This window comes from Rhincodon typus, chromosome 3 (assembly GCF_021869965.1).
Source record: "Rhincodon typus isolate 14 chromosome 3, sRhiTyp1.1, whole genome shotgun sequence".
Taxonomy (NCBI): domain Eukaryota; kingdom Metazoa; phylum Chordata; class Chondrichthyes; order Orectolobiformes; family Rhincodontidae; genus Rhincodon; species Rhincodon typus.
In genome coordinates this window covers 59,495,515-59,518,789 of record NC_063334.1, presented here as the reverse complement: position 1 = coordinate 59,518,789, position 23,275 = coordinate 59,495,515, and the positions used below count along the sequence as shown (strand labels likewise).

At 37.6% G+C, this 23,275-nt stretch overlaps 2 protein-coding genes across 2 annotated transcripts in view; one reads left to right on the top strand and one right to left on the bottom strand.

The window, feature by feature from the left end:
* The window catches only part of vps13a (vacuolar protein sorting 13 homolog A), a 330,557-nt gene extending 321,975 nt beyond the window's left edge, over positions 1-8,582 (top strand). The window contains exons 57-59 of the mRNA XM_048593475.1: positions 1,196-1,319; positions 3,653-3,727; positions 6,199-8,582. Of these exons, the coding sequence (XP_048449432.1) occupies positions 1,196-1,319; positions 3,653-3,727; positions 6,199-6,264 (265 nt within the window). The 3' untranslated portion in view covers positions 6,265-8,582. The remainder of the gene's footprint in view (positions 1-1,195; positions 1,320-3,652; positions 3,728-6,198) is intronic.
* A 2,523-nt stretch (positions 8,583-11,105) lies between these two features.
* Positions 11,106-23,275, bottom strand: part of LOC109912519 (guanine nucleotide-binding protein subunit alpha-14) — a 35,250-nt gene continuing 23,080 nt past the window's right edge. Inside the window, 2 exon segments of the mRNA XM_048593466.1 lie at positions 11,106-14,082; positions 21,691-21,844. Of these exon segments, the coding sequence (XP_048449423.1) occupies positions 13,892-14,082; positions 21,691-21,844 (345 nt within the window). The 3' untranslated portion in view covers positions 11,106-13,891.

Genomic DNA, 23,275 nt, shown 5'->3' with positions numbered 1-23,275 from the left:
CACCACCACCACCTTAATACTTAAATAACAAACCTAGAAGTTATATTCCTAAACTACTTAATCCTTGCAATTAAACATTTTCATACCTAAATGCAAGTCTCGGCAGGATTGTTTGATGAGTGGCAATCTATCTGATTATCATTACACTTTCTGCTTACATAAGTGAGTTCCACAATTCTGACACGAGATTCTGATTAAGGCTTCTTCAGACAAGCAGAGCCATACTTTCACTTTGCTCAGGTTCTTTATAATGCAGTATGTTTGGGGCAAGGAAAACCACATCCCCATTTCACAACAGTCATTTGCAGGATTCTGTGATTTAAAGCTCCAGCATCAGACAGCCACTGTTCACTTCAGGCACAATTTGAGAACTTCGAGAGAAATAGTTCAAGTCCCTTTTTCTTCAGGATATATTCAGAAATGTTTGGGGCTAATTCTTCACAATATTTGAGCAGCTCATTAAAACAAACATCACTGATTCTGTATTTCAAGGTTTTTAGTGTTTAGAGACACAGAAAGCAAGGAGATAAAGTTTGTAGTTACCTGTCTTCTTACCTGTTTAAAGCTCAAGGAAGCAGTGCTACAGAAAGCTTATACTTTCACCTGCAATTATGAGCATTGGACTGCATATGGTATACTCCAGCAGCATTAGAGAAGGGTTCTTTGTTCAATCATTTAAACTTTGCCTCCAACACGATAATGTTGCACAGGAGAAATGGTCATTGGCTTCAGATAAAAGAATAAAAACTGTAATTGCGATGTTGGCAAATCTAATAGAGGAGTAAGTACAGTAATTAAAGGGCAAATTTTAATCTTGGAAATGGTATTACAGCTCGTACTGCTTTTCCGATGAAGGTGTCCTTCACAGAATGCTGTGTACCACCTGAGAGGTACTTCCTGCAATTAATCTGGGTGTTCTAAGCAAGTCAGTCAAGCTGCCTATTTTTGTCCTCCAAGTCCTGTTTTACACTGCCACCTAATTCAGCAGAATTTATTCTGCTCTAAAGGGGAGCCCTAACATAAGCTGACCTGTACGTTCATTGATACATTGCACTACGCAGACCTATGAAAATTATACTTAAACTGACTGTATGGGATTTAGATTAATGTCTTTAAGATGAAATGAAATAACCTTTGGAATAAATATTTACGGTAACCATTTGTTAATCTTACTGCACTAAATATCATTTTCCAGTGGTATCTTATTTGTAACACAAGGAACATTTGGGCAGTTGAACTGTGAATGGCAGTATAGCTTCGAGGAATTCACTAAAGAACCTTTTATTGTTGCTGGAAGGAGGTTACGTATTGAAGCCAAAGTAAGTAAACATTTAGAAGCTGGTCTTTGCATATATTGACCTGAAAAAGATGCTTTGTTTTAAAATGTACCTATTATGAGTAAACTTCATCAAAATATTCAACTTTATATTTATTAATATGACATCAGAAGCTTAACATGTAGTTGTGGACAGATTCATAATTGAACATGACTGAACAATTCGAATTATCGCCTTGTTCAAGAGCAACTTATATACAGGAGTGACAATGGCCTAGGGGTATTGATAGTCATGTTTGAATCCTGCCAAAGCAGATGGCGGAATTTGGAATGAAGACTCTAATGATAACTCTCATCAAAAAAACCCCCATCTACTTAACGAATATCCTTTAGAGAAGAGAACTGCCATTCTTACTGGGTGTGGCCTACATGTGACTCCAGACCCACAGTGATGTGATTGCATCTTAACTGGCTTCTGGACATTAAGCACCAGCCCAGCCTATGACACCCACATCTCATAAATGATTTAAAAACAAATCAGAATCGTTGCAATACCCTAGAAGCACAGTTATCTTTACTGCTATAAAATCTTTGCCTCATATCAGATGAAAATTGCAAATCACCATACTTCTGTATCAATAAAGCTGTTCATGCTTGACTATCTTCATCCAAAAAAAAAACCCTTACTCTTCCACCATGGACATTTCTCTTGATACAATTCTAATCTTCTTCGAAGATAGATCTTCACAGATGTCTATTGTATCTTTCTCGCTTTCATATTGATGCACACAATTCCTTCTTAGTATTTCTGGAAATGGCTGCACAACTGAGCTATTCAGAATATCTTCCATATGTCCACATCTCAGAGGATGTCCAAGAATTGTGGAGTTAAATATTTCTGGCTACAACTCGCTAAGTCAGTCATCACCAAATCTAGCACAGACACATCAATTGGGCCCTGATTCCAGATCCATTGCAATGCTTTCCTGGTTGATATCCTATCTTCTAACTTTCATGAATTAAAACGCATCCAAACCTTAGCTGAATGCGACTGGTAAGAACTATGATCCGTGTATTCACTGGTGTGGCAGAACCTCAATTTAAAATTCTTATCATCATTTTCACATCTCTTCACGTCTCATCCCTGTAACCTTCTCCCACTCAACAACCTTCTGATAAGCTGAAGAAGGGTCCCGACCCAAAACGTCAGCTTTCCTGCTCCTCTGATGCTGCCAGGCCTGCTGTGTTCATCCAGCTCCTCACTGTGTTATCTCTGACTCAGCATCAGCAGTTCTTACTATCTCCTTCTGATAACCTCAGACTTCTAAGCACTAGCTCTATACACACCTCTCTCTGTCAGATTGCAAAAACTCCTTTGGGCAATGTTAATTTTGTTTGATTACATTCCTAAGTAGTATTTAAGGTTTTTAAAATCCCTATATAAATACAACTTGTTGTAAAGTGAAAGACTAATATTTTAGCCATGGTTGGTTAAAAGCTCGTGCTGACTATGTTATGATCACGGCAGATGGCAATGTTACGTACCACTTTGATTCCAAAGTGAACCCTGGCTTCAAGAACCAGAAGTTTGATTTTTTGTTAACTGTGTACCTTGGTGGTCATTGAACATAGTTGCAAGAAGCTGCCAATGCTCTTTTAACAAAAGGAACAAAGTTATATAATTCTTATATAATGTAGAAGTTATTTTCTTAGGTAATAAACTTAGTTTATTATAAATATTAAGCTCAACCTCTTTATCCTCAGTGAAGGGTCACCCTGTCTCCACTTTAAAGTTCCTTGATCACTTGGCATGGCAGTCATTGGTTTCTGGAATTTTCTTCTCCCTGGTTTGGAAACACTTTCAGAACAGACACGTAGGTTTTCCATACCCTCACCTCCAGCATTTTTCTGCTTTGAGTTTTCTTTTAAGCCCCTCAGGACTTCCTCCCCGGCCCTGACATTTTAGAAACAGCTAAGCAACTGCACCTTTTAATTCTGACTAAACCTGCGCGCACTGCTTGAACTTCTGGACAGTTCTTCCCTTTTTCCAAGGTATTGGACACCTGTTGTTAGGCAACAGCAGGTTTGATTTCTTCTACACGTGTTTTTAATGTGTGCACTGTTTATTTCAAATTCTACTCCAAATCTGCAAACCTAATTAAAAATACATGTATCAACAAACTTCAGACACCTCCACCAGTCTCAAGAAAACCTAACATAAAATTATATCTCCTCTTAACACACAATACAGAAATACAGTTTAATGCTGAACATGGTTCTCTTTCTTTAGAATCCAAGGTTCAAAACAGCAATGCATCATGAACTTTCATCATGTAATTTATCTATCTTCAACTAACATTCCCTGTTTTCTTAAAGGAACGTGTGAAATCTGTATTCCATGCAAAAGAATATGGAAAAATTGTGAATTTCAAAACTGAAGATGATGCACAGGTATTGAATTTTCTCTTTAATATGGCTGTACACCATTTTGATAAGCTAAAATTCAAGATAAGCTTATTAGCCATTTTCTCCGATGGTTTATTTGTAATTTACTAGCCTCCTCTCTGGCTCAGTATACCTTGACTTAACTGTTAATAATTCAAAGTTGAAAATGAAAAGAGACAGGTTAAATGAGTGACAGAAATTTTGCAGATGGAAATATTGGGCACTTTGGAAGAAAGAGGAACTGAATGTTATTTAAATGGAGAAAGCCTGCAGAAGATAGCGGTACAGAGGGATTTGGTAGTTCTTGTGCATAATCCAAATATAGCAAGATCAGGATAATATCCAGGTTTGGGCTGACAAGTGGCAATTTATCTTCATGCTACAGAAGTGCCAGACAATTACTATCTCTAACAAGTCTGAAGAAACTGTTATCCCCTGGCATTACTATCAGAAACTAAATTGAATCAGACACAAGAGCAGGTTAGAGACCAAGAATTTTGTAGCAAGCAACTCACCTTGTCTCCAAAGTCTGTCCACTATCTATAAAGGTAAGAGTCAGGAGTGTGATGAAATATTCCTCACTTGCCCGATGACTGCAGCTCCGACAACACACAAGCTTCTTGACACCATCCAAGTCAAAGCAGCCAACTGGATGGGAACCTCAACCACTCCCTTCAACATTCACCCCCTCCACCGCTAACGTACAGTAGTAGCAATGTACACCAAATGCAAGATGTACTGCAGCAACTCAGCAAAGCTCCGTAGACACTGTCTTTCAACCTATGGCCTCAACCATAGAGAAGGACAAGGAGTGGATACATAAGACCACATTCTGCAACTTCCCCTTAAACCACACACTATCCTGATTTGGAACTATATTCCTATTTTTTTCACTGCTGCCTGATCAACATCCTGACAGTACTATATATGTGTATCTACATCACATGAACTGCAGCATTCAAGGGCAATTAGGGTTGGACCAATGCTACCCATCTGTTTGAATGTATTTTTAAAAGCCCTTATTTATACAAGGTAAAATCAAGACAGTGGCAAAACACAATTGCATTTATATTTAATGCAAGGTGAGGTCATTATGTTGCATGAATGGTATTTTCCACTTGTCAGCTCAAGACTCAATATTGTTTAAATCTTGCTATGTTTACATATATAGATTGCTCCAGAGGAATTATAATCATGGTATCAAGGATGAAATATTTCCGTAGTATCACAAAATTGAAGAAGCTACATTGATTTTGATTGGAGCATGGACAGTTGAAGTGAAATTTAATGAAGCTGTTTATAATTACAAAGGGTATTATTTGAGGATACATTGACTGCAGTGACAACAGGATGAGTATTTTGAAGACATGGATTTAATTAGTTTAGAAAGAGGCTATGTTTAAAAAAATTCTGGTAGGTTGAGATGATCTGGAATGTACAGCCTGAAAGGATAGTGATAGCAAATTCAATATTGCCTTAAAAAGGCATTGATAAGTACTTGCCTTTGGCTGGATAGCTTTTTTTCCAAAAAGCTTTAATGGCACAATTTGCAGAATGGATTTCTTCTCTATATGCAAGTCTGATTTATGTTCTGCCTAAACAGGTGATGTTATGCATCTTGGTTACGCAAATAGCTGAAATTGCGTTGTTGTGGGTAATAGCGTGTGTTCATGCTATGCTGGAGCTGTAACTCACTGTAATGGACTACTTAAATGCTCATGTAACTACAATTTATGACTTATTAAAATGCTGGAATGTATTCCATTAAATTGTGTATCATACAAGAACTTTGAAAGGTACTACATAAAGAGTGTGGCCTAGGGCATTTCACATTAGGAAACATTTGATCAAGCTCCAAGAGGTAGGTATTTAGGGAATCTACAACAGGATCGGAAAAGTGGTTTTATGGCTGTTGTCAGATCAATTGAAGTCTTATTGAAAGGCACAGCAGGCCAGAAAGAACATAGGAAGAAGAGTAGGCCATTCAGCGAGATCATGACTGATCTGTGGTCCATATCCCTTAATACATTTTGCTTAACAAAGCCATTTGTGGAAGTGCATTCTAAACATCTTCCACCCTTCTGTATAAGAATGCTTCCCAACATCTCTCCTGAATGGTCCAGTCCTAATTCTCAGAGTAGAGGGCATAGTTTCAGACTCCTAAACGGTGCTAAGAGCTTAGCTTTATCTGCCATCTTTTCCTGTAAATATCTTGAAGATTAAACAGGCCTAATTTGTGTAATCTCTCCTCAAACTTAACCCCTAAAGTCCAGGTATCATTCTTGTAAATTTACATTGTACTCAGAAGGAAATGCCAACGGTTAGGGCCTTAGCTACTATAAACATGACAATCAATCCAGAATGTGCACGGCTGAGTTGAGATTAGAGGTAGAGAGTTAATGCTTAAATAGTATTATAAGATTTTTTAAAAATTGATATTTTGCTAAGTGTAAATATCTCAACACTTTTGTTCCCAGTGGATTCTGGCAAAACTGCATGAAGTGCGCGAAAGAAGAGTACCTGATCATCATCCAAAGATATGAATGCTACAGGAAGTATTAGGAATTTCATAATCACGAAAAGTAGCTCATTTTCAACTATTATTAAAAGGAGTTAAATTCACATGAACCGTATGCCGTACACAATTAAGTTTAAATATTTTATTCAGTTAATTCTTAAGAAATTTGAAATTCTTTCAAAACCATACAATTATTGTATCTGATTTCGATCTAATTTGGTGGTTCCGTCCTGAATTTTCAGGTGTTGGAATGTAGCATAGAATGGAAATCTCACTTTTTTAATAGGCTTAAGTGTTTAATTAATTCACACGGCTCAATGGTTTTTCCGAAGGAAAGCACCACACTACCAAGTGCCACAAAATACCTTCAATAACACAGATGTGCCAATGACTTTCTTCGCTGCAGTGCTTTGTGACTTACTTTTGTGTCACTGGTCAATTTGAAATATCCAGATGTTTGACACATTTAAAAACTCAAAACCAATTTGAAAATAATTCACAAAATAATGCATTAGTGTATTTGAATACAAGATTACACCACCTGGAGTTCGTTATTTGTTTACTATACTAGAAATAATTAGTGTTAGCTGGACTGTTAATCAATTGTCCAAGATCCTCCAATTATATTCCATTATAAATTCAGAAGATTCATATTCTTGTAAATACTTAATCATGCTCATCAGCAAATCATATTGTTACTTGTGTATTCGGACCATTAAGAGGATATATGCTGGAGTATTAATATTCAAATGACTTCCATGCAAACTTAATGCACTGAAATTTAAACAATTATGGAGTCTCCACAGATCCAGGCAAATATTTGTTCTCTGCTTAATACAAGGTTCAACTTTTATGGGTTTTTTCATGACAAATTTGAAAACCAGACTTAATTTTCAAATTTTTAGTATAACAAAACTACTAGATATTTCAAACTTCATGCTCCAAATCATACGTATTTTCTACTTTGTTCAATACCATTATAGTTCCTGAAATACATATGTTGCTGAATCTATCATCATGTTTTACACATACCATTCAATACAATGAGTGTTAATGTAATCAGCCCATAAAATAACAATGAATAGTTTCTAATCACCATAATGAATCTTCTGTTTGTAATTGATCATGCTCATGGCTAACTGTGTTTTTAAGTTCCTGCCTTTGATAATATAATGTTAATATGCAATTTTCTACAAACTTCAATTATGTAGATGCACTGTATAATCTGAAAGGTTTACCATGTTTGCAGAGAATTTATATTATGCATTTTAATGTTATGTATAATATGCAGCAACTATGCCAATTTACCTCCAAAAGAAATGTTGACCTTGAAAATGATAGCATTTGGGAAGGGATGGGGGAGTCATGAAAGTATATTTTATAGTCTGTACCAAATTTTAAAGATCACTGTTTATCCAAATTCATGGTATAATGTTGACACTTTTTTTTTCTTAAAAATCTTTAAGTACTAAAAAGTAAAAGCATAATACCATTTACAATTGCAGTCTGCCCCTCAAACTTCACCTGGTTACAGTTCTCCTAAAAAAAAAAGTGGAGTTTGACTACTATAACACTTGCATAAGCTTGCTGATAGTGCCCCAAGGAAAAGATCTTGTCTGTATTTTGAAACAAAATTTTAAAATATACTTGGTACCAGAAATAAATGCATCATCTTTTATTTGACAATATGGGGACTGAATTGTCCGAGGTTCAATAAATCCATTTACATTAATAGCAGCTCAAATGTAAATGCAAAATTTAAGATCTAGTCCATAAAACTGAAATTAGCTATTTCTAAGTGTAATGAGAAATGGATATGATACCTGAATATAATCTCTTGAAAATCAACAGTCCTGCTTAGGGGTTTAGATTATGGCTTTGGATTGGTCACTAATGATGGAACAGTAGTAACATCTAAATTAGAAAAGCTATTTATCTAATACTGCCAAAGTTCTATGAGGAAGGCTGGAGTTTACAGTTTTTGACACTACCCTTGACCACAAAATTCAGGTCTAGATGGCAATGTTAACCACAAAGTTGTCCATAAAGATTTAATGGGCTCTGGTACTTGGATTTTCCTCAATTCTGATATCTCTTCAGATTTGGTGTCACTTCTAAGGATTATAGGGTACAGCTACAGCAGAACTGACACATTCTCAAATAGGAAAATATACGTTTAAAAGCATGAAACATAATTAAGATGTACTAAGGACAAAATAACATCTAAATATTTTTGAAAAGTCATTCACTTTTACATGTTTGGGACAGTCAGATTCTAAAATTTTAATTCGTTTTCAGCACCAGTAAACAGTACAAACTCAAGTGACTTAAAATGTTGTTATTATTACTCAAAAAAAAGTGTAAAGAGTTGAAGTTCAGTGATAATCTGCTGATTAAAAAGTGGAATAGTGCATCATGATCACTATGTTTAACTGTGCATGTTGAAAATGGCAGAGTTTGCTATCAGTTTTGCAGTGAAAATGATAAATAGCAGCAGTTTCACTATTATTACAAGCACACATTCCAAACCAATGATCTTAATACTTTGGGTACACTGACTGGAGAATTGACATTTCCTGATGTGGTTGCATGTGCATGCAACCAACTGTTCATCAATTATGAAAATCTTTAGAAAAATAAGCGACAGTAAAATATGCATTTCACGTATTTTTGAAGATACTAGATGATGGAAGAATAATTTAATTGTTTCTTCTCCTTGGGATGTTATTTAAACTGTCTGGATTCTCTGTCCCTCATGCTCATTAAAAAACAACAAATCTCATGTTTGTTTCTCACAAATTAAATACTTGCTAGTTTAACGTATTGCATATCACAATTGATAATATGCAAGTAATGGTCTTGTAACTATAATACAGTCAGTCAGTCATTCACATACTCTCTTGCAGCACACCTATTGTGTGTTGTCTTAAACTAACCTCTTCTTTTGGACCATTTGTGGGAGCCTGCCTTTGATTCATTCAACCATGATCAAAAATAAATCATTTGAAGCTACCCATATCTTACACAATGAAAGCATACTTACAATGGATTTATTTTAATAGACAATTAAAACAGCTACAGATCTGCATTAGGTCAAGGGTAAAATTACAATTGAAAACACAAAATTCATACTCATCTGAAATAAACAATACACAAGTCTTTTGTTAGATAATTAGTTAGAGCTGATGGAGAAGGTTTTCAATATCTGAATTCCCTTCAGTTGCTGCTGAATTTTTATTTTTTTTGACATGGATTTATCTTAAGTCAACATTCAATAAAATAACTACTTGAAAAGATATATTCAAGTGAAAAACTCCCTCAAAAAAAAACTCTAGCCTATTTGATACAAAACTTTAATAGGTATCTATTTGCCAATGTCTGCTTCTTTGGAATTCTGTAACCGGGTAAAGGAACAGGTACCTCAGTATTATGTTTGTGCTGAAGCATTAATGCCAATGTTCCTGCTTCTCAGCCTTGTATTTGAATAATTGGGTAAACCCAAATCATTTGCATCATAAAAATGTCTGTTATTGAAAACTGTAACAACACACGACCTAAAATGTACTTTTACAGAGACTAGCCTCAGACTGATCACTATTGTACTAAAATTTATCATGGGGATATATCATTTCTAACAATGTGAAAAATTGTGAATTAAGTAATGCTTTGTTATTTTTCCAAGTGCTGCTTTTGAGTTTTTTTTTTAAAACGCTTTGCACTGTACCATTGGTACAATGGTACGAATGATTTTTTTTTTTTTTTTAAAAATGTACAAATGCAAATTGTTGAATAAAAGTGTACTGCCCTGTAGTCTGCATTATTCATAGATATGGTACAAGAAAAACGAATGAATTTACTCCATGCAGTAAAGGGGGAAAAAATACATTCATGCAAAATAGGAATAGTATTGTAACTGAGTCAATGCCACTTACCCAAATAGTCTGAAGGACATGATCTTGTTACTATTGTCTTCATGCTGGAGAGAATTTTAAAAACACAAATTCTTTGGAAGTATTTTACATAATACATTATTCAATGTTTTTTTCTCTGCGGTTGCCGCTTTGTACCAAACTCAATAGAACATTTATTTTGGCTTAAGACTATGTAGAGGAAACCTGGAATTTTAATTTGTCCCATGACATGAATAATATGAATAACCAGGAACACAAGAGAATGTTCCAAAAGATTCACTATATTAAGTGTAATGCACTGAAGCTAGATAGTGATTTGATGCCATGAGGAACCTGCATTGTGAACATGGAATTAAGCCAAGATTGAAACAAGGGTATCATGGCATTTTAATTGTCTTACAGTAGAAATTTATTTTGGCCAAATTTGCTTTTTTACAAACAAAAAGTCCCAACAGCAGTAAAATCCACACACGGACCCACCAACCCACTTTATTAATTTCCATCACTTTAATATATAGCATTCATTCAGCATTCGCTTGGGTGCTACTGCCTCAGAAACCTATTCTGAAGCATATCAGGGATTTATGTAAGATTCCCATTATAAAAGATGGATTCCAGTTCACTATTGTATTTCCTTTGGTCCCAAAACTCAAAGCTTTGCATTGGACAAGATTCAATGTAACATTGTAGGAATATACTCATACATTTATGTTTGAAAGGAGCTATTTTCCCTAAAGTTGTTTATTCTGTGTGTGTGCACATTTATTAACTTTTCAATAGTACAATAGACTGCACTATTTAACAAAAAAGGAAATCCTTGCCTTCAGTGGTACTCACAAAGTACAAGTTGTAAATTACAGTGAGCTCATTTCATAGTAATCCAAATAATTAATAGAACAACTGCTGTCTTAAATGTAGACTTTACAGGTCGGGGTAAATCAGATAAACTGAAACATAAGAACCAAGTTTGTGTTTAATTTCAGTTTAAAACAGCAGCATTACCAAATACGAAACGTGTTTAATTTCAAAGTACAGATCAGTTAATTAATGACCAACAAAATACTTTACAAAACAAGAATAGAAAAATCCTAACAATCTTTGTGTCAGATTTTAACAGCTGCAATTTATTGAATCTAAAAGCCTACCCAAAGAGTGAAATATACATATTTAGCTAACTTGAAACAATAAAACAAAATACAAGTGTGATGTAGCTGAAACAAGGATACTAAAAGTGCATTTAAGATTTTATCCTTCTATCATCTATTTTAGCACCTTCTGAAAACATGGTATTTGGCAAGTTCTTTGTTTATGGCGACAGCATTCTGCTTGGCACCTATTGGTCAACTTCTTAACAATTGTAATATGTACAGATAGGTTTCAATCTATAGCTACTGAAATAACATTATTTATCCAAATTATGTAACTGATTCCCAGATTGCAAATTTGCAAATTCAGTTACTCAAGATTAGAAATTCCTACTTCAGACAAGTGGCTTTCTCCAAATGAAAGGACCTTTTGGCTATCATAGCATGCATAACATGTTGAATCAACACCAAACTGTCTGCTCAAATACACACTCCAGAATATGATTTAAATCAAATCCTAGTGAAGATGTGTTAATTCCTTTCACAAATTTAAAAGATGCTTAAAAGATGCGTAATTTATGAACACCAAGGTGGGGGGGGGGGGGGGGATGTACTGTATAATGAACCTTCACACAGATTAAGACTCCATAATAATGTGCAGAAACACATTTGTCCATATATTCATTTTTCACAAACAAAAACAGAAGTTACTGGAAAAGCTTAGCAGGTCTGACAGCATCTGTGAACAAAAAAATCAGAGTTCTCATTTTGGGTCCGGACCCGAACATTAACTCTGATCTTTTCTTCACAGATACTGCCAGACCTACTGAGCTTTACCAGCAACTTCTGTTTTTGTTCCTGATTTACAGCATCCACAGTTCTTTCAGTTTTTATTTCATTTTGTCAAACTCTGTTTGTCTATATCACCCAGGTCTATTAACATCTAAGCCAGTGTCTTCTATATTCAGTTTTATTTTGATTTCTTGCAAATTGAAGAATTCAAGTAAAAGTAAGAAAGCACAACCTTTACTGTTTTAAACTAAAAACTCAGATGATGTTGGCCTCCACAAAGGATTACGCAGCTTTAGTGCACCTTAGCAACCAATTCTCAGGGATGTAACATAATGAAATGCACTTATGATGAAAGAAGCTAACAGTGCAGACTGACTTCATTCAGATGCATCACTCCTGTCACATTCAGAAGGGATATGACAGCAAAAGCAAGCCTCCATATATATGATGTTCAAATTCAAGGCACAATACTTTAACATTCAAAAACCATGGCCTATTGCATAAAGTGTAAAAACTCAAAAAGGTAAGACATTGTTGGTCTTTAAAAATTATAATCTCTAACAGATCTGCTCATCATAAAATGTATCCGTGAAGAGTTTTTTTTTTAAATCAAAATGCAATATGGCAGAATTGTGCATTACACATTATATTTCAACTTCAGAACAAAAAGTGATTACTTACCTAACTCTCCAAAATGTGGAAACACCTTACAGTCTTTTACAATTACTGATACTACATTATTTCAACAAATAATATCCCTTTTTGACCAAGATAAATAATGTTGAAAGCTAGAAAAGATGCAATATATATAGAATATGTATTTACAATTGTCTGTAAGCATTTAAGCTTGATGTGCCTAGGAGTAATTTCTATTAGGATAATAATAGAACAAATAAAATCCTGTGAAGCAAATCCATCTATCCTTTGCAACTCTATGAAAGCACAAACATCAAAGCAGACTGGAAGTCTTCTACAATCTAAGCTTGTATGTGTATCATTGGTCACAAATGAAGTGAGCAAGTTGTGTTTTAATAGCTTGAATAAAAACATTTTACATTAGTCCACAAAAATCATTCTGGAATCTGTTGTGCTAATAAAACTTCAAAATTTCTTTCCTTTTTCTATTAAATTTTGCAGCTCATATTCAAAATTCTTAATGTGCTTATTCTACATTACTTTTAATGATAGCAATAATTAATGATATCAGTATTTTAAATGTTGAAGACATCTGTGATTTAATCTACACTATGATACTAAATGGATTGAATGGATAAAATCAGAATAAATGTCAAAGGAAGTCAAAGTACGTGTTGTGTACACCAATCATTTACTCAATTAAAATTCCTCTGTATGCCAAATGCCAACCCAGCCAGTAGTCATAATGGGAACCATAAAGTTCTTTTGTACCCTTTATTTTCGATAATGTTTTGCATTCAGTAAACCTCTGGATTCCAGGAATGCCATATATTTTTCACACAGTGAGATATGTAAAACTAGATCTGGGAGCATTTACTATTACAAAAGTTGTAAAACAGTCACCTTTGGAAAACATATTTAGGTCCATTTCAACATGAGCCATATCCCGGCAATTTTTTTTAATGTATAAAAACACCTCAGTTAATAAAGCTATAAACATCTGTGCAAATCCTTTTTCAGATATGTGCAGAATTCCGCAAGCAATTTTTTGCAAATAGAAAAACTGTGCATGAAAAATTCTGAACAGAACACAGAAGTGATGTATCTGCAGTGTCAACACCAAGTTCACCTTAGAACTGGATTCAAATTTGTAAATGTACAACTTTGAGCTGTCGAGTAAAAACAGCTTGACGAGAAGTATTGAGTGATGTGAAGTCGGGTCTGTCCTTTATACCAGGTTAAATTCCTTCAGGTTTAGCTGTAGGATAGTGTCCTTGACAGCAGCAAAGACAAACCGTATATTCTCGGTGTCTGTAGCACATGTGAAGTGAGAGTAGATGACCTTTTCTTTATCTGGATTCTGATTTTGATATGTCTTCAAGATGAAATCACAAGCAGCTATGGGATCTTGTTGAGGACCTAAGAAGCATCAGATTTACAACAGTCATGTATTATTAAAACATTATTAAAATCAAGCAATAGCACAGAAAGTCAGTTTCTCAAATAAAAATCAAAAGAAACAACATTCTACTACACAAGACAAATCATGCCTAACCAATTTAGAGCAAAATTAGCAAAACTAAGAATGCTGAATTGTTTTGAATTAAATATAGTAGAAAACCAAGTCAGAGCAGGTTGTAATCAAAATATATACCAAACATCACACATCAACTATACTTGTTCAGGTCTAATTAATCAAGGCACAATGTGGCTGGAGAAGTAGTCATGAGAAGCAAAGGAATGGCAGAGGCACTGAACAGGCATTTTGCGGTGGAAGACACCAGTAGCGTATCAGAACTTCAAGACGGTCGGGACTGAGGGGAGTGCCCTGGCATCACTAAAGAGAAGGTGCTGGGGAAGCTGGAAGTTCTGAAGGTGGATAAATCACCCAGACCGGATGGACTATACTCCAGGGTTCTGAGGAGATTGTGAAGACATTGGTGGTAATCCCTCAGGAATTACTGGAGTCAGGGAGGGTCCCAGATAACTGGAAAACAGCGAAAGTTTAAGGAGGGATGGGGGCACAAGATGGGAAATTACATGTTGTTTGCCCGACCTCTGTGTCGTAGTGGTAGTGTCACTACACTTAGACCAGGAAGCCCAGTTCAAGTCCTACTTGCTCCAGACTTGAGTAATAGCATCTCTGAAAAGCTTGCTTAGAAAAATAGGTTAAATAAAAAAAGAAAAGCCTGACCTCGGTCATTGGTAAGATTTTAGAGTCCATTATCAAGGATAAGATTGCAGAGTACTTGGAAGTACATGGTAAAACAGGGCTGAGTCAGCATGGCTTCATCAAGGGAAGGTCATGCCTGACAAATAAAAGAACAAAGAACAAAGAACAAAGAAAATTACAGCGCAGGAACAGGCCCTTGAGCCCCCCAAGCCTGCACAGACATGTTGCTCGTCACAACTAAAACGCCCTACTCTTCCGGGGACCATATCCCTCTATTCCCATCCTGTTCATATATTTGTCAAGATGCCCTTTAAAAGTCACTATAGTATCTGCTTCCACTACCTCCCCTGGCAGCGAGTTCCAGGCACCCACCACCCTGTGTAAAAAACTTGCCTCGTACATCACCTTTAAACATTGCCCCTCACACCTTAAACCCATGGCCCCTGGCAACTGACTCTTCCACCCTGGGAAAAAGCTTCTGACTGTCCAGTCTGTCCATGCCCTTCATAATCTTGGAGACCTCTATCAGGTTGCCCCTCAACCTCCATCATTCCAGTGAGAACAACCCAAGTTTCTCCAACCTCTCCTCATAGCTAATGCCCTCCATACCAGGCAACATCCTGGTAAATCTTTTCATGACCCTCTCCAAAGCCACCACATCTTTCTGATAGTATAGTGACTAGAATTGAACAAATGCGGCCTAACTAAGGTTCAATAAAGCTGCAACATTACCTGCCAACTTTTAAACTCAATGCCCCGGCCAATGAAGGCAAGCATGCCATATGCCTTTTTGATTACCTTCTCCACCTTTGTTGCCACTTTCAGTGACCTGTGTACCTGTACACCCGGATCTCTCTGCCTATCAGTACTGATAGGGTTCTGCCATTTACTGTATATTTTCCATCTGGATTAGACCTTCCAAAATGCATTACCTCATATTTTTCCAGATTAAACTCCATCTGCCATCTCACTGCCCAAGTCACCAACAGATCTATATCCAGCTGTATCCTTTGACTGCCCTCATCACTATCCACAATTCCACCAACCTTTGCATGATCGGCAAACTTATTCATCAGACCAGTTGCATTTTTCTCCAAATCATTTATATATATTACAAACAGCAAAGGTCCCAACACTGATCCCTGAGGAATGCCCCTAGTCACAGCCCTCCATTCAGGAACACACCGTTCCACTGCTACCCTCTGTCTCCTATGACCGAGCCAGTTATTTTATCCATCTCGCAAGCTCACCTCTGACCCCGTGCGACTTTACCTTCTGTATCAGCCTGCCATGAGGGACCCTGTCAAAGGCCTTACTGAAGTCCATGTAGACAACATCCACTGCCCTACCCTCATCGATCATTTTTGTCACTTCCTTAAAAAACTCAACCAAGTTAGTGTGACATGACCTCCCCTTCACAAAGCCATGTTGCAAAACCAAAACGCCTTCCCCATCCCAAAACCATGTTGCCTCTCGCTAGTATACCCACTTATTTCCAAGTGGGAATAAATCCTGTCTCGAAGAATCCTCTCCAATAATTTCCCTACCACTGACGTAAGGTTCACCAGCCTGTAATTAGTTGGATTATCCTTGCCACTCTTCTTAAACAAAGGAAAACATTGGCTATTCTCCAAACCTCTGGGACCTCCCCTGTAGCCAGTGAGGATGTAAAGTTTTCCCTCAAGTCCCCAGCAATTTCTTCCCTTGCCTCTTTCAGTATTCTGGGGTATATCACATCAGGCCCTGGGGACTTGTCTACCTTGATGTTTTTCCAAGACCCCCAATCCCTCCTCCCTTTTGATCTCAACATGACCCAAACTACCTACATACCCTTCCCCAGACTCATCATCCACCAAGTCCTTCGCTATGGTGAATACTGACGCAAAGTACTCATTTAATACCTCACTCATTTCCTCCAGCTCCACACAAATTCCCTTCCCTGTCCTTGAGTGGGCCAACCCTCTGCCTAGCTACCCTCTTGCTCTTTACACATATATAAAAAGCCTTGGGATTTTCCTTAATCTGCTAGAATTCTTTGAGAAGGTAACGAGCAAGTTACCCAAAGGAGAACCAGTTGATGTAATCTATATGGATTTCCATAAGATCTTTGATAAGATGCCATACAGAAGGCTGCTAAATAAGAGCTCATAGGGGCGAGGTACAGGCATGAATACAGCATTGACTGTTGACTGACGGAGAGAAGGCAGAACGTGAGGATAAAGGGGGTCTTTTGCAGGACGGCAGCCGGCAACTAACTGAATTCCACAGGGGTCCGTGTTAGGACCACAACTGTTCACGTTATATATTAATGGCCTAAAGAAAGGAACTGAAGGCATTGTAGCTAGGTTTGCAGATGACGAAAGATAAGTGGAGGGACAAGTAGTGCTGATGCGTCGGGGAAGCTATAGAAGGATTTGGACAGGCTATGAGAGTGGGAGGCTAAGAAGTGGTCGATGGAATACAATGTGAGAAGTGTGAGGCTATGCACATTGGTAAAAGGAGTAGAGGTATAGACAATTTTCTGTGTGAGGAAAGACTTCAGAAAGCTGAAACACAAAGGGACTTGGGAGTCCGAGTTCAGGATTCTCTAAGTTAACAGGCAGGTTCAGATAACAGTTAGGATGGCAAATGTATTAACACACTAGAATATACAAGATCAGGGATGTATAAGGCTCCAGTCAGATCACATTTGGAAAATTGTGAGCAATTTTGGGACCCATATCGAAAAAGAATGCGCTGGCCTTGGAGGAGGTTTACAAGAATGATGCCAGGCATAAAGGGCTTGTTGCATGAGGAATGGTTGACAACTCTGCATATGTACTTGATGGCTTTTAGAAGGATAAAGAGAGTTCTCATTGAAACTTTCAGAATCCTAAGTTGCCTGGATAGAGTGGACATGGAGAAGATGCTTCCACCAGTAGGGCAGGCTAAGACCCAGGGACACAGCCTCAGAATGAAGGCATAACCCTTTAATACTGAGATGAGGAATTTCATCAGCCAGAGGGTGCTGAATCCATGGAACTCATGACCTCCAAAACCTTTTGTGGTGAGATAATTGATTATTTTGAAGACAGAAAGATAGATTCTTGATTAGTAAGGGGGAATCAAAGGTTACAGAGAGAAAGCAGGAGAATGGGATTGAAAAACATATCAGCCACGATCAAATGGCAGAGCAGACTGGATAGACTGAATAGCCTAATTCTGCTCCCATATCTTGTGTCCACAAGATTGGAAACAGTGAACTAAGAATAATTAAACTGGGAGAGCACAGCAAGGAGACATTGGTATAAAGTAACAAAAGACAAACTTAGGACAAATTTAGATTGTTCAATATGACCAACAGATTGACTGAACTTTCAAATTTGGGAGGTTTGGAGGTGGTCCTAGATTCATGGTCTTGTTTATCCTTCAAGATGAAGATGAGTATGTCTGCATGAAGTATTTGGTAGGGTTCCTTTGAGTACATAGGTGCCTGCCAAGGTCAATCAGCAGCCAGAAATTTTTGTCGCAAGGACGAAAGGATACCACAGATGATTTTTTTGGATGAGTTGTTCACTGAAGATTTCCTGTCCTAACGTTTGATCCCCAGTTCTGACAAACATTTGCTTTTAAATGAGGTGACATTATTTGTATTTGGCTGTGTCAGGTGCAGTGATCCTGGACGAGCTTCTTCTGGCCATATCAAAACTCCTAAATGAAGCCTTCAAAGGGTCCTTATAACAATTTCATTGGCCACCATAAAATTGAGTCTCAGACTTAAGATCTCCATTGAAAGTTTGCTTTGGAGATCGACTGTCAGGCATTCTGGCTACATGGCTAACTGAAACTCAGCTGTGATTGTCTCATTATGTTTCACCAGTTTGGGTGAACACTTCAGTGTCTGGTATTTCATTTTGCCATTTCAGACAGCTCAAGTGAAAGTGATTAAATCGACTATCAACGGCCATGATCCAGTCAACAGACTTGGCATAGGATCCCTGATCTGTTCCTGCATTTCTTCTGTAGCTGTATGTCTGTGAATACCATATCAGTTATCCATTTACCAGTTCGGAAATCACACTAACTCTGGCAGCAGATCCTGGTCATGACGCATGTGAAACAGTTGAGAATAATTCTGATGGAGATTTTGCTGATGAAGAGGGGCAAGATTCCTCCATGTTTGACACAAAATTGGTGACTTCCTTTTTTCCATATAGAGATAGGCAATGTAATTTTGTATTCTGTATTCTTGTGGGACATTGCTTGATCCCACAAGAGATTGAAAGAGTCCAGCCTTATGCACATCAGCTGCAATAACATCAGCTATGAAACTTTGCTGCTAAACAGAAATTTGAATATAATCAGCACTTCTACCAGTGCAGAAAGGTTATCAAGACAATATTTATTGGCAAACTTTGGTGGTGTGTTGTTTGCTTCTTCATTGACAGATGAGGGCTGATTGGATTTGAACTTTGTGAGCAGTGTTGACCTGTGGTATGAAGGGCAAACCTGCAGACAGGGGCCCAGTGACAGATTTCAGAGCATCGCAGAATCTCCTTTAGTTTTTATGGTTCTCATAGGACTGAAATTAGTCTGCTTTCTGATTCTGCCAAATGTTGTGCATCACTCTAAACAGTACTATGGATGTTTTGCTCGGCATTGTGCCTCAATAGTGGCGACTAGTTATTAAGCAAGCCCTGAAGAGGCAAGGATTTCCTCCGAAGGTTCCTGAATCAAATCTGTTTTCATTTGACCAGTTTTTTTTTTCTTACTTATGAGAGGTAGGGCTAAGAGCCTCTACAGGAATGAGATACACAATATCTCTAAAGGTATACAGGATATTTCTGCTCATTGCTTCAGGACTTGTGACAAATAGATGATAAATTACAGACGATAGAAGAAAATGACTAGTGCAAAAACTGGATTATAATGAGGGACAGTTACACGTCAATAATCACATTCTCTCATGACCCATCGTGGACTAGTGGAAGTTAAGTCCAGAAGGTTGGAGAGAGATCCAGATGACTGAATGACCAAGATGTATTCTGTGTCTTGTTGAGGTTTAAGGGTTTTAAAGGTGCTGACCCACATTCAAGATCTCTGTTCTTCAGAATAGTCTCGTCTAACCTACTGACTGGAATCAGTCTTCTCGTGCTAGGGTATACCAATCTCTATACTAATTGACAGTAGAGAACTCCACCACCACCCTCACCTGTGGTTTGCAGGGGTGTAAGGGAGGATTAGCACCTCTCTCCAAAAGGCTTTTCAGGATCTTTCAAGTGTCTCATCCTTATTGGTCCTTACCTTGACTCAGTCTCACCTGTAGCTCCAAGCAGCTATGGGAAATCAGGTGGAAATAATAGAATGCTGCAATAAAAGGAACTGAAAGAAGTTTCTGGTTGAATGAAGTCAGATGTGCTGGATGGCATTATTCAACTGTAACCAACTTTCAACTCTCTTCCAACTAAAAAGATCTTCAGTCCTTACCGAAACAATGCACATTGGCCATTATGTCAGCTTGAAACAATGGCAATCTCAGAATTAAACTTCCAATCTCATACCCACCCCATCATAAATTACCATAACTAATTCATGTCCTTGGCAACCCAAGCCCCTTCTACTGCTGTGCATCACTCTCCAGTCTTTCCACCTCTAAATGCATTAACCTATAGTTCATCCAAAACAACTTGCAATACTCTGGACTGAAGTCCCATTTGTATACCTCCAGTACGCTTGCTGATCTATTTGGCTCCCACTTTGTAGAAAGCTTGCTTGGACATGATGTGTTCAATGGTCTCACAGCACAAAAAGAGGCCAACTGATAATTCTGCAGGGCCTTGTCCTTCCCTATACCTCTATCCTCTTCAAGCATTTCAGACCTCCCTGCTCAGCAAGATTAATGTTGAAAAGGGTTGCCTATAATTGAATCTGGACCAGGTGGAATACAAGAAACTCTCAATAATTATTCAAGCCAATTAAATAGAGAAAATTACTTGAGTTACTGGTTATAGAAATTAAGGCCTGGATCTCAGCCAGACAGCAAATTTGGTACAGACAGACTACTCAGACACCAGCAAAAAGGTTTTGTAAATATCCCACTGAATTTAATTGCTCCCTTTTTTCCTCCCCCCACCCCCGTTTGTGGTATTTCCATCCACAGGGCATCAATTAATAGTCTACAGGTCTTTTGGAAGAAAAGCAATATTGGAGCAGACAGAGAGATCACGTTGATTTACATGGTAGCTTGCTGGGCCTTTATAAAATACGCCTGCTTTCATGGCCCACAAGTAAAGACACTTGTCTAATTGATTCAGCCCTTCAGGGCTTCTTTCAGCTACCGAGTCTCCTGAAGGCCTGAGAAAGCTGGCCACCTGCAGTTATAAACATAAACCTAAAAGAAAACTAAAATTACACTGCTAGCACAAAAGCAGGCAGTTCCTTACAATCAAACAAGCAAAGAAATTCTCATGAGAAAAATTAATTATCCGTTACTCATCCCAGCTCTATTAATATCAGAAGATGTCAGATTTAATTTCGGATTCCTTGCCTTTAACCTCCGACTCAACCACAACCCACCCTCAGCTGAGAGCAATTGCAGGAGAACTGCTGGAATTTCTTATAAAAGAAAAAAAAAATTAAAATGTACTACTGGCTAGTTTGGCATTATAGAGAGAGAAATGCAGCTTATACGCCTACAAGTATTGTGGGAATAAATGTGGACACTTACTGCAATCTCAACACACCACTATTTTCCAACAGAAATAACTTCATTACATTTGACATTATTGTTAAACCAACAAAAAAAAAATATTAAGCCATTATGCAATGTTAGCAATTACTATTTGAAATGGTTCAAATTTCCATAAAACACTCACCATTATATTCTGGAAAATAATCAACTAGATGAGAATACATGATCTTTTCTTCCAGAAGATCTTTCTTGTTTAGGAAGAGAATGACTGACGAGCTATGAAACCAGGGATAGGTGATAATTGTCTTAAATAATGCCTTGCTCTCCTCCATTCGATTCTAAAAAACAGAATATAAGACAATTGTACATTAAACAAATATAACAGCAGATTACCAATAGAAAACCTTCTGCACAAGATCTTTGGGATGCATTCAAAGTTACCTTGAAAAGGTGATTCTGTCCAAGGCCAGAATTCTGCCTAGTTTTCTTCAGAGGAGCATATGCCATGTGACATTATTTCTGAAATGTTTTTAATTGGGTTGTTTTGTTGATTAATATTTTCCCACCTCTGACAATGTCAATTCAGCAGTCTAATTCTTCAGTGCTGTTTACTGAAAATTGTATTCACGGGCATAGTAAAACCAATGAAGAACCGAAAGTGACACAGCCAACAGCCAAAGAAGTTAATCCTGTTCTATAGGAGCAGAAAGCAAAAAAAGGGGAATAAAACTGGGGCAGACCGCCTGGCATCAACCTAGGTATCATAAATAGTGGCACAGCCAGCCCAGTCACTCTTTCAAAATTTCCATATGTGGGAAAATTCAGAAACCTGTCCCACAAACTCGTCAAACACAGCCATATTATAAAGCATGCCCCATCACACTGACAAGGCAGACCAAACAGGGGTGGTGGTACAGTAATATATAGCTGGAATAGTTTAGCCCTGGTAGACCTCATCATTGATCACGGATACCATGAAATTGCATCCCTCACCATCCACTACCATCCCCCAGCCAACGAATTAGTGCTCCTCCATGTTAAATGTGACCTGAGGGTAACGTGAGCGCTATGTATTCAGGTGGGCGCATTCAAATGCTTATCACAAAAAGTGGCTCAGTGTCACAACTACTGACATAACTACCAAATCCCAAAGAACATAAATGCTAGACAGGGCCTTTGCCAGCTGGTGGCTGAAGCAACAAACCTACTCCATTTTACTAAAGTACCTGCCACAGGCAAAACACAACAGTACTATTGAAGTATCTACTGTACAGTCGCATCAGAATTAAATTCATCATCAATCTAACCTCATTGACTAAAATATCCTTCACTATAGCATCACCATCGAACCAAGGGATCAGTCCATGAGGAATGTAGGAAACCATGCCAGGACAAGCACCTGGCATTCTTAAATATGAGTTACAAACCTGTTGAAGCACAACACAGGACCATGCCGGGCAGCAGTAGTAGTATTGCATTGGCAGATCCCACAACCAACAAATCAGATCAAAGCTATGCAATCCTACCACATCCAGCCTTGAATATTGATGAACAATTAAACAAGTGGAGGGGGCAGTTTCACAAGTATCAGCACAGTCAGTGATGGGCAAACCAAGGACACCACTGTTTAAAAAAAATAACTGAAGCATTTATAACCATCTTCACTCAGAAGTACAAGTGGATGATTCAGCTTGCCCTCCTTCATAGGTCCCCACATCACCTACATGAATCTTCAGCCAATTTATTTCATTCCATGTGATATCAAGAAA